The sequence below is a fragment of the Aegilops tauschii genome, chromosome 5, assembly GCF_002575655.3.
Source record: "Aegilops tauschii subsp. strangulata cultivar AL8/78 chromosome 5, Aet v6.0, whole genome shotgun sequence".
NCBI lineage: Eukaryota > Viridiplantae > Streptophyta > Magnoliopsida > Poales > Poaceae > Aegilops > Aegilops tauschii.
Window position 1 is genome coordinate 581037162 of NC_053039.3, and position 12341 is coordinate 581049502.

The 12341-nt window shown below is 46.4% G+C and overlaps 1 protein-coding gene across 1 annotated transcript; it reads left to right on the forward strand.

Annotated features, from left to right (window-relative positions):
• Nucleotides 1-1070: 1070 nt before the first annotated feature.
• On the forward strand, nucleotides 1071-7294 carry LOC120965096 (uncharacterized). Its single transcript, XM_073498526.1, has 10 exons — nucleotides 1071-1321; nucleotides 1459-1519; nucleotides 2055-2132; nucleotides 2204-2381; nucleotides 2496-2763; nucleotides 2930-3090; nucleotides 3587-3769; nucleotides 4557-4634; nucleotides 4683-5096; nucleotides 6242-7294. The coding sequence occupies exons 4-10, from the start codon at nucleotides 2205-2207 to the stop codon at nucleotides 7292-7294; spliced, it is 2334 nt and encodes a 777-aa protein (XP_073354627.1). The 5' UTR covers nucleotides 1071-1321; nucleotides 1459-1519; nucleotides 2055-2132; nucleotide 2204.
• Nucleotides 7295-12341: the final 5047 nt, after the last annotated feature.

Consider the following 12341-nt stretch of genomic DNA (forward strand, 5'->3'; position numbering starts at 1 on the left):
CTTTGCAAAGAATACCTCTCAATTTGTGATTTCGGGGTATCGCTCGCGGGGCCAATAGGAGTCGCGCAGTTGTTTTCTTTTCTGCGTGGCGTTGTCCTTCCTAGCCAGGCCCAATAGCGTAACTAACTTTTCTTTTTCTGTTTGTGCACTTTATATGGGCCGGAGTTGTTCTATGTGTTCGTGGGCTGCAAGAAATCAAAGCAATGCATGGCTGGAAATGAGAAGAATAATGCACCGCATTTTTCTCTCTTGTCGGTGCACTGTCGGGCTTGTATGTTTAATCTAGATTTATTTTCCATATTTTTCCTATTTTTTTAAATTCTTGATTTTTTTATTTTTCTTTTCCATTTTATCTTTATTTTTCATTCTTGTTATTTTTATTTATTTTTCTTTTTTAAAGTTCATGAGTTTTTTTAAAAGGAGTTGCTAATTCTCGTCTAGATGAGATTTAGTAATTTCTCATCTTGGTTCTTGACCGTTCGATTTGTTCGCTTTAAATGTCGTGCAAATCTTGATCGCAGATTGTTTTGTCGCATGAGTCTGATGTCGCACTATGCGTCCGGTGTCCACTTGTCAGCCCGTTTGCAAGTGCATCTTTGGTTGAGCCGGTTTGCCAGTTGTTCTCCGTTGGGGAGGGAGACTGGAAGCTTCGACGGCGGTGATGTGCACAGGGGAGGGCGAGGGCGAGTGGGAGGGATGTGCACGGCCACGCGCTGCTTTGTCCTTTTATCGGCCGGGGCAGGTCAAGGGACGGTGCCCCGGCGTTAATGCTACATGTGTGGAAGGCGCAACACCGTCGCGTCGCCTGGCACCGGTGCCGGCGTTAATGCTAAGCGTGTGGAGGCGCACTACCACCCCGTCACGTCGCCTGGGGAAATGCCTGACGACTGCACGCCATTACGCGGGGTGAAACAGCCTCCTGCACGACGCCATTAATCGCGGCGACAAAGCAATGTGTCTATGACGAGCAGGCCGCCAAGTTTGGAGTGTCTCTATGGGGTGTCGGACAAAAAATGTCTTTGGGCGGACACTTGGAGGGTGTCGAGACCCCCAATGGGCCATTTCCATTTGGGGGGTTGACCTCAGAGTCTCTCGAAGTCGTACTCAGTCTGGGAAAGGCGGAAGAGCAAAAGAAAGGCAGCAGAGGCAAAGGGAACAGCTCGTCTGCCCCCTTCGCCTCCACCTCCCCTGCCACCGCCACCGCCTCGCCGGCGTTCGAGCTTCCTTTCCCCCGTTCCTTCTGCCGGCCCAGCTACTCCCCGCCGCCGTGCACTGGGTGACCGACAAAGCTCAAAGTTGCTGCCAGTGAAGAAAAATCCAGGTCCGATTCATCCTTCTTCTCTTAGAGCAGCTCGTTGGATCCCCCTTTGCCTCCTCTTCCCGCCCCCTCAATTCTCTAGTCGCAAGCCAAGTGCATCTGCAGAGCAGTTAAAGTCAAGTGCTTCCCTTCCGACGCAGATCTGCTCGCGACCAGCCGGAAGGGTGCACATCGCCGGCGCTGGCAGGCTGCTTGGGTGAGGTGCAATGCGTCAGCTTATTCTTCTTTTTCAGTTTTATAATCTTCCTCCCATCTTTCAGTCCCAAATCTGAGGGTTCATGAATTTTCTATTGTGAAGAAAATAACTGTCCCGGATCTTGGTCTTATTTTATTATTAGATTCAGTCTGTACCAAATCCAAGGCAACACCTCAACCAGTTAGAAGGTGATGGGCAACATATTTAATAGGCACCCAACCAGCATTACAAAACTAATCTCTAGCTGCTAGTCACCCAAAGAGAGCCAAAGTGGCATCACACACACACACACACACACACACACACACACCTCAATCAGTTCAAGTGTAGCTGCTGCATTCGAATTAAAACTACTGCTATTTTAACTGTCATTGGATTGTGTCTAAAGAACGTCTAGCTTGTATGTAACCACATCTGTAGAAATTTAACCTGTCACAGTAATGTTTTTCTTTCTTATTTTCTCATCAAGCATCTTATATTCTTCTAGATGCATTGGTCTCCATTTTGATAAACATTTCTTCACATCTTATTTAATGCAAGGTTTGATCAAAGCGCTTGGAAGTACATCTGCAGAGCAGTTCAGACTTCAGAGTCTGTAGGCTAAATCACCACCTGTAGGTGCGCATATCCTTTTATGATTCCTTTTGTGAAACAAATCCTCATGCAAACTAATTGTGCAATGTGCTTAGAATGGTGGGGGGGGGGGGGGGGGGGGGCAGAATTGAGAACCCATATGAGGTCCTGGAGGATATGCTTGCTGGAGTTGCGAGACCGAGAGATCTGCCGCTAGCATTTCTAGAGGACATCACAAATAATTTCTCTGAAGACAGAAAAATAGGTCATGGTGGATTCGGAGCGGTTTACAGGGTAAGATAATGTTGCCTTTTCATTACCAATTCGGTACAGGGTACCCAAACACCTTAACTCCAGTACTTTGATCAGAAAGTACGACCAACAGATAATCTAATTGCTGACCAACAGGGTGTCCTCGGAACCCAGAACATTGCTGTGAAGAAGATTGTTGTGAACGAATACACAGTCGATGAGAGGCTATTTCGTTGTGAGGTTGATAGCCTGATGACGATCAAAAACCATCCAAACTTAGTCCGGTTTCTGGGCTTCTGTTCTAATAAAGCTCGTATAGTGAAAGACAAGACAGGATCAGAAGAATCATTTTACCCTCAAATAATGGATATATTACTTTGTTTCGAGTATATCAGCAATGGGAGCCTTGATGAACATATTACTGGTAAGATGTGCCACATCTGATGCCGCTGATTACAACTTTATTTCTTTCTCTGATGTTCTCTATTAGAAATGTTATATCATTCTGTGTGCAGTTTAGCATGTACAACTCAAGAGTTATATGAGTTATTGAAGATCCCTGACTCTCCTGTTCTTTTATTTTGTTGCAGATGAATTTCGAGGACTCACATGGGATAACCGTTTCGATATAATAAAAGGAATTTGTGAGGGTCTACGTTATCTTCATGAGGATAAATCTATCATTCATATGGATCTGAAGCCAGCAAACATACTACTTGATGATCATATGGTACCAAAAATTACTGATTTGGTCAGTCAAGATTAGCTGAAAACACACATACTAAGGGTGAACGTTTTTTTACACCGTAAGATATGCATCCACGAAACCCGTTGAATTTTTTCAAGCATTTACACGCTAATATTTTCGTTGTGCCACTAGGCATCAACCTGTTGTGTTTTGACACAGAGGATATTGCGCTCCGGAATACCGGACAAATGGCCAAACGTCATACATGGCTGATATATATAGTTTGGGTGTTGTTATCGTCGAACTTGTGACAGGAACTAAGAGCATTCCACATATAACCAATGTAAGAGTTCTTTAACTCAGGATGCAAAAATGGCCAAGTCTTTCCTTTTCATTTCCACCCCTATTTCTTCGTATTGGCCATTCAAATGTCGTTTGTAACTGAATGGATACATTGTACTGCTTAAACACATAGATACACGCACCACATTATGCATATGGTTTGCAATAAGAAAATCTGGAACTATGATAAATTACATAACATATGCCAAATGTATAGGTACTTCGAAGGTGGACACACAGGTGGAATAAATCGGCGACACGACACCAACAACACCAAGTAATTAAATGTATGGAAATAGCGTTACGGTGCAGTTTACAGGAACCAGAAAATAGACCTTCTATCAATGAGATAATCCGCGATCTAAGCGAAACAGGAAGTACAAGTGGGTCAATTAGCCAGGTAATCTCGTATGCTTAATACAACCTCAGGGCGCCATTTTGTTAGACAATCCCCGTCACGGTGGTTTGTTCATCAATTGAAATTATTAAAAAACGTGACTAAAGGTTGAATGATCGCTTCCTTTTCATTTGAACACCATGGCAGTGCTTCGTGCTCAAATGTGGGTATAGTTGTGTAAAGTACATATTGTATCTATATATATAGAAGTGTACAAGGTTTTTGTCATAGTATGGGTTACCGATGTTGATAACCATGGGAAACTTAGCTGAAAAAAAAAGAAATACACCTTAGAATGCTCAGTAGAAAACTAATGCACTTAAAATTATGGAACATAGAGTGTATGAATTTTAGTGAGGCCACATATCGGGGTGGGTCTCTGTTTGCCTTTATCTTGTAACTGCAATAGTTACAACTGAAATGAAATCGGTTTTGATACATATCTAATGGCGGAATGTTATCATTAACACACAATCCAGAAGTACATTGGAAATATGTAATTTTTTCTAGACATGGATCGAGAAATGAGCGACAAAGCATTACCATGATGACTTGTGGCCTTGTGGGCCTATGGAGGGGAAGAAAATTGTAGCTATGTATGTGTATAGTGGAAATGTTGGTGTGATTGTTTCCAAAATTGTTCGTAGATGATTTCGGGGCAAATGATAATGCTATACTTTCAAGATATATAGTACTTCCTAAGAACTTATATAAACCTTCATTCGGCTGTCTGCAGAATAAGTAAAATATTTTATCATCCTGCATTTTTATATCAAAGTGATACACCCAGAACAAAAATGCTGATGGAACACTTAATTGGGGGAACTGCGTGAACGTTCTTATATTATGGGATGGAGGGAGTAGGAAGGTAAGAGCATATATCTTTTGGATGACACAGCTGTTGCTTTTATCACAGACTAGTCTATGCCAGCATGATGACATGCTTGGGATTGAGCCACTGGAGCTGCGTTTCCATTTCGAGCATAACAAGCAGATTTCGTGCTCAGTTGAGCTAACTAACGAGACAAGTAATTCCACTGCCTTTAACATCCTAACGCCAAGCGAACAGTACATCGCTCAGCCAGACAAAGGCATTGTGCTGCCAGGAGGCAAGCGTGAGGTGAAGATCACACTTCAATCACAGGAGAGTGCAACACAAGTTACGAATGGGGACAAGTTTGTCGTGCAGAGCATAAAACTGAAGGAGGGTCTAGCAGATGAGGAAATTACTGATCGCATGTTCAACAGCAAGGGCAGTGAAGTGGTTGATGAAGTCAATTTGATGGTTGTATATGATCCCGAGAAATACCGAGAAGAGGAAGCCTCCAAGGTGAGCTTCGTCTCCTGATCCAACATAGGACCTTTACTGAAAATAGCAATGCAGGCCCACACATTTGCCTGGGCATGGCCATTATAGTATGGTCAGAGTAAATGGCGAATAAAATGGTAAGAGTGTGATCCCAAATCGTTTGTACTATGATGGAGAAATACAAAGTGCGATTGTTTCTAAAAAAAGTGAATGGACAGAAAATGCTGTTCGCCCTTAGTTACAACTGGGTAAAATTGCTTGCATTCTTAATTTTCTCTCACAAAAAAGCAAATGCATATTTAGAAGATCAAAATGAATTTTTTGCAAATACCATTAGTTGCCCAATATATCATTGGTGTTCGTTTTGTCACAACATGGTTAGGAATGCTTCTCTCTGGGCATATGATTGCGGTTGTGTACTTGGTTGCCACATTCGAGATTTCACCTTGACCTTGGTGCCTGCTGCATTCGAGGGGTCACCTTGGTGCAGGAAAGAGTTGAACTTTGTGTTTAGTAATCGCACAAGAAAGTAAAACGGATTTTCAGAATGTGGGGGCAACAGAGCACTTTATGAACTGCTTCAAAAAGGTGCTTAAAAGATTTTTTAAAAAATGCTTTTTTTACATGAATACGCATGCATGTTGTTTAAGTACCTGTGAAATTTCGTTCAATAATACGTTGTATTACGTGCTGCACAAAAAAGACAAAATTTCGGCTAAAAAACAACAAAAAAAAAGCCCCTAATTTTCATGTATTTTGTCTTTTTTATATCTTTTACATGTAAGCATGTATATTCCTGAAATTTTGGCCCGATATACTGCATTGCTATACATTCATGCACACAAAAATTTGAAATTTTTCGAGCCGTTAAAATCTGTTTTCTTTTTACTTCAAATAAAGTGCTCCGTTCCACCCGTGCTCAGATGTCAATTTTCGACAAGAAAGTTCCTATTAGATTGTTTTTTCATTTATTTGTGTTAAAATGCCCTGATTTTCACTTGATCATTCTATTAGGTACTATAAATATCTTGACACCGATTTGCATTTAATTGTACTGTCCATGCAATTTCTAGTTTTTCTTCCTTTTTCTGAGATCATGTTGGCTACTTTTAGTATAAAGCAGATGACCTTGTAAAATCAAACTATTTCATCGTTTTGCATGCAAGGACATTGGGCCTAGCAGCTATGATAGCTCAAGATACATGTATTTCAACCCACTCGAAAGCATTTCACGGAATCTAGCTACAAGCTTGACGAGCGACCAAACCGTGGGTCTCGCAACGGGGGCCATCGGAATCCTGCTCCCCAAGCTGAGTGAGCTCCTCAACAAGTACAATCCAGATACAAGCATTAGGAGTGATGTGGATTGTGTCATACAAGAGCTAAGAGTCATGCGCGCTGATCTTTGCTATGTGTCAGAGGTGCAGCGGGACAACAAGAATGAGCAGATCAAGTTGGTCAAGCTTTGGGCCGACGAAGTCAGGGAACTGTCATATGACATAGAGGATGTCGTCGACGGCTTCCTGATGCACGTCGAGGGCTCAGAACCTGCCACCTATACTGCTGGATTGATGGAGCTCATACAAAAGATGATGACCACGTTAAAATTGGGAAGTACCAATCACCAGATTGGTGGCACGATAAAAAAAATCAAGGACCAAATCCAGAACAAGTCTTTCTGGAAGAGAGAGTACAAGGTTGAAAAGGTTGTACCTTTTGAACGAAGAAAGGTTGCCAATACAGTTTCCACAATTAATGCTCATCTACTGTCGGCATTGGCCAACGATAGCAATAAACTCGTTGGCATCAATGATGCAATGAAGGATTTCACCAAGAGGCTGAGAGGTGTAGATAAGGATCTCAAGGTACACTCCATCTTCGGTATTGGAGGATTGGGCAAGACCACGCTTGCCAGAGCTGTGTATAATCAGCTCAAAGAGTCCTTGCGTTTGACAGCTTTTGTTCTCATGGGTCGGAATCCCGATGTGAAGAAACTCTTCTACGACATTCTATTTGAACTTGACCAAAAGATGTGTATAAAGTTGAAAAACAAAGAACTGGATGAAAGACAGCTCATAGATGTACTCAAAAGTCTGCTCAAGAACAACAGGTACACACCACCTACCCTGGTGAAGAACAACAATATTAAACGTTTAGAAAAAGCATGCCCAGAGTTACAGAATGTGATGTGTCACCTGATCCACATGGGGCTAAACTAGCAACTACAAAATATACTCCGTTCATGCTAAAATCAGGGCCGGCGGGGGGGGGGGGGGGGGGGGGGGGGGGGGTATTAGCCTACTGTATGCCGTAGTGTACGCGTTCTGTATAGTCTTCGCGTACGCGTACGTGCTCTAGATCGTGGCTGCCAGGTAGTGGCGCACGTCCAAGGTAGTTGTTCACCCCATGATCTTCACTAGGAAGTGGCCGCTCCAAGCTGTACATATACCCCTGCGTGTGATCAATCAAAGTGTGGTGCAATTCTCCCTACTCTCTCCTCTCAACATGGTATCAGATACCCCCGACCAGAACCCCTTTGCTTCGGTCGCCAATTCCGCTTCCGCCATGGACGACAACCCCGTCCTCACCCCTCGTTCCTCGGTCGACGGTGCGGCCGGCGTCCTCAATGCCGCTCCTCTCCAGCACGTCGCCCCACCCGCGCCGGCCGCGCCCGCCGCGCCGCCTCCCTCCTTTCCCTCCGCCATCCTCCAGACCATCGACATCCGTCGCCATGTTCCTGTCGTAATCGATCTCCTCGCCGGCAACCACGCTCAGTGGCGGCGCCACTTCGACACGGTGCTCGGCATGTTCGGCCTCCGTGCGCACGTCGATGCTGAGACGGTTCCTCGCCCCGACGACCCCAAGTGGTAGATGGCCGACCACACCGTCATCCACTGGCTGCATGCCACCATCTCGCCGGAGCTCCTCGATGCGATCATGCAGCCCGAGGACACCGCGCTCACGGTCTGGACCGTGGTCGATGGCATCTTCCACGACAACCACCTCGCTCGCGCCGTCTACGTTGACGCCGAGTACCATGCGCTTGTCCAGGGCGACCTGACGGTGATGCAGTACTGCACCAAACTCAAGTCCTTCACCGATCAGCTGTGCGATCTTGGGCAGCCCGTGACGGAGACGCGCCAGATCTTCCACCTCCTTCGCGGCCTCAACCGCCAGTTTCACGCCGCGATCCCCCACATCACCTCGCAGGTGCCCCAATGCTCATGTTTCAGCGGGGAGTTATGCCACGGCTTGAATACCTTGAGCTCACGCTCAATGTACTTAGATTGGAAAGGGCCAACTTTGAATGCGACTTCTCTAGCTTGGGGAACCTCCCGTTGCTTCAGAAACTTAGTGTTCAACGGGTTTCGCTGTATGGGGCAGACGATCCTGAATACGAGAAGAAGATGGAGGCTGCGGTGAAGCACGCACTTGACAGGCATCCACACCGTCGTCCCATCCTTCACTGTGTTAGAATAACTGTATAGGGATAGGAGAGGATGTTTAACTTGTACCTAAACTCTATCTCTTCTTCTCCCGTATCTCCTATAACGACCTCCTGGTCGATCTCTCTCTATAACTTGTGTACCAAGGCTTTTGCCCAATATATACAATACGGCCCGAGACAAAGGGTTCTACGCTTCCCAAATTACTTTCATATGGTAACAGAGCCTCTTCCTCATTAGATTGAAAGAGATCGCATCTAGCTACCTTAGCGACCGAGTTCATGTCTACCACCTCCGCCGCCATGTCGCCCAACACCATGGGCGCGATCACCACCACCTCCTCCTCCTCCTCCACCTTTGCCCCCTCATCCACAGCCACCCATACCTTCCTCGGATCGCCACCACAGGAGAAGCTGACAAGGGGGAACTTCCTGCTATGGAAAGCCATCGTGCTGCCCCAGATCAAGGGTGCCCAGATGGAGCACCACCTCGACGCAACGAGCCCGCCACCGCCGGCCACTCTCACCATCACCAAGGATGGCAAAGAAGAGCAAGTCGTCAACTTCGCGCGAACTCTCTGGTATGCACAGCAGCAACAACTTCAAGGTTTCTTGATGGGTTCCTTTTCCCGCGAGATCCTTTCCCAGGTGGCCACGCTCCAGACGCCGGCCGAGGTGTGGCGCGCCATCAACGACATGTTCGCTGCCCAGAGCCAAGCGCATGCGATCAACACCCGCATCGAGCTCACCAACCTTAATAAAGGTAACATGGCCATGGCAGAGTACCTTGGCAAGATCAAGAGCCTCACTGATGAAGTCGCGTGCACCGCTGCGCCGCTCTTCGATCCGGAGATCGTCTCCAAGATCCTTGCTGGCCTCGACATGGAGTACAATCCCGTCGTCTCTGCCCTTGCTGCACGGGTCGAGCCCATCACGGTTCCAGAGCTGCACAGTCAGCTGCTCAGTTTTGACGCCCGCCTCACCCTCCTCCATGGCGGCGATCTACGGCAATCTTCTGCATACTCTGCTTCACGAGGTCGCGGCCGTGGCCGTGGTCACCAGGGTGCCAACCGTGGTGGTGGCTGCGGACGTGCTGCTTCTTTGGGCGATGGCGCCCGCTCTGGTGGCAACTACGGCCACAACACCGAGGGTGGTGGCTCCGACAACAACCACGGGGGTGGCGGCTTCAACTCCAACCCTGGCCACCGCAACTCTTCGTCACGTGGCCGCCCTCGTCGTCAACTCTGCAAGAAGGCCGACCTTGAGGTTATTGAGTGCTGGTATCGGTTTGATGAAAATTTTGTCCCGGATGCTCGTTTCGTTGCAGCTGCTATGCGCGAGCAAGGAGGGGATGGCGTCTGGTATGTTGACTCTGGTGCTACCGATCACGTTACCAATGAGCTAGAGCAACTTGCCCTTCGCGAGACGTATCATGGCACCGACCAGATCCACACTGCCAGCGGTAGAGGTATGGATATTTGTCACATTGGTCAAGTTCACTTAATTCCCCTAAACTTCAACGTGATCTAGTTCTTAGGGATGTTCTTCATGTTCCACAAGCTGATAAAAATCTTTCCTCTATGTCTCATTTAGCCACCGATAACAATGTCTTCTTTGAAACTCACCCTCACTATTTGTTCATCAAGGATCGGGCAACAAGGGCACTTCTCTACCACGGTAGATGCGTTGGAGGACTCTACCCCATCTCATCCGGAGCACTTAGCTGCAAGCATCGTCGAGTCTACTCCGTCATCAAGCCCTCTTTGGCGAGGTGGCATCAAAGATTAGGACATCCCTCATCAGTCATAGTTAGGCAAGTAGTCAATAAAGACAATCTTCCTTTGTCACATAGTTCAAATAATGAGTCCGTCCGTGAAGCATGTCAATGTGCCAAGAGCCATCGGCTTCCCTATCCTAAGTCAACTAGTGTGTCTCATGCTCCCTTAGAACTGATTTTCAATGATGTATGGGGTCATGCCAGAGATTCTTTTGGTCAAAAAAAATACTATGTTAGTTTCATTGATGATTATAGCAAGTTTACATGGATTTATTTGCTTAAGCATAAATCTGAAGTCTTCTCCATCTTCCAAGAATTTCAGAAACTTGTTGAGCGACACTTTGATAGGAAAATTATTTCGGTCCAAAGTGATTGGGGAGGGGAGAGTATGAAAAACTTAACTCCTTTTTCCGTAGCATTGGTATTACTCACTATGTGTCTTGTCCTCATGCTCGTCATCAGAATGGCTCTGCTGGGCGCAAGCACCGTCATATCGTTGAAGTTGGTCTCTGTCTTTTAGCTCATGCGTCCATGCCCCTCAAGTATTGGGACAAGGCTTTTATCACAGCTATATATCTTATCAATCGCCTTCCCAGTAAGGTTATTGGCAACTCCACTCCTTTAGAACGCTTGTATAATCAAAAGCCAGATTACAATTACCTCAAAAAATTTGGGTGTGCTTGTTATCCCAATTTACGTACATACAATCGTCACAAGCTCGAGTTTCGCTCTACACAATGTGTCTTTATTGGGTACAGTAATCTTCATAAAGGATACAAGTGTCTTGACATATCTATTGGACGCATCTATATATCTCGGGATGTTATTTTTGATGAGACACTCTTTCCTTTTTCCAAAATTCATCCCAATGCGGGAGCTTTGCTACGTGCAGAAATAGCACTTCTACCAGACTATGCCACACATCCTGATCACGGGGATGAATTAACTGATCATGATCATGTGCAAAAATCTGAAGAAAACTGTGTTTCTAATGACTTTTGTGCAGATTCCAGTCGTCATTTTATGTGCACACAGGACAAACCAGGCACGGCTTCCGGTGCTGATCCTGCTGACGGCGCGTGATCCCAGACGGATCCGCGGAAGACTGCAGCGCTGGGCGGCGCGCGATCCCGCGCTGATTCGCTCCTGGTGGCCGACAGCGCTGCAGACCGGGTGGACCACACCAGGCCAGGCGCGTCGCGTCGCGCCAATTCTCGCCCGCACGCCCCGAAACGCCGATCGGGCGAGGCGTGGGGGGGGGGAGCGAGTCCGCGGCTTCCACGTCGCCTGGGGGCTCAGCAACCGACCGTGTCGCGACAACACAGGACCCGCCGCGCGATTTCGACTCGCCAGCCAATTCTGGTTGCGCGTTGGATCTGGAGCCGCTCCAATCTTCCTCGGATCAGGAGCCCCATCAGCCTGGATCTTCTGTGGGCAATGATGAAACAGCAGGATCCTCTGTGCCGCAGTCAACTGCAGTTGTTCCTATGGCTTCTTCACCTCTTCGTCGACACACAAGGTCTCAGTCAGGTATTGTCAAGGAAGAACAATACAGTGATGGTACAATAAAGTATAATCCAACTAAGCGTGCTTTTTCTTGCCACTACCGGTGAACCTATTAATCTGCATGATGCTCTTGCTAACAAGGATTGGAAGGAAGCCATGGATAATGAATATAATGCACTTATAAAAAATCAGACTTGGCATCTAGTACCACCGCAACATGGTGCTAACGTAATTGATTGTAAGTGGGTATACAAGATTAAAAGAGAATCTATGGAAGTATAGACATGTACAAGGCAAGGTTGGTTGCAAAGGGGTTTAAGCAAAGGTTTGGAATTGATTATGATGATACCTTTAGCCCTGTTGTTGAAGCAACTACCATTCGTCTTGTTTTGTACATTGCTATTTCCAGAGGTTGGAGCTTAAGACAGCTAGATGTTCGGAACGCGTTTCTTCATGGTGTTCTTGAGGAAGAAGTGTTCATGCGGCAACCACCAGGTTATGAAAATCACAGCGCACCACATTATGTATGTAAGTTGGG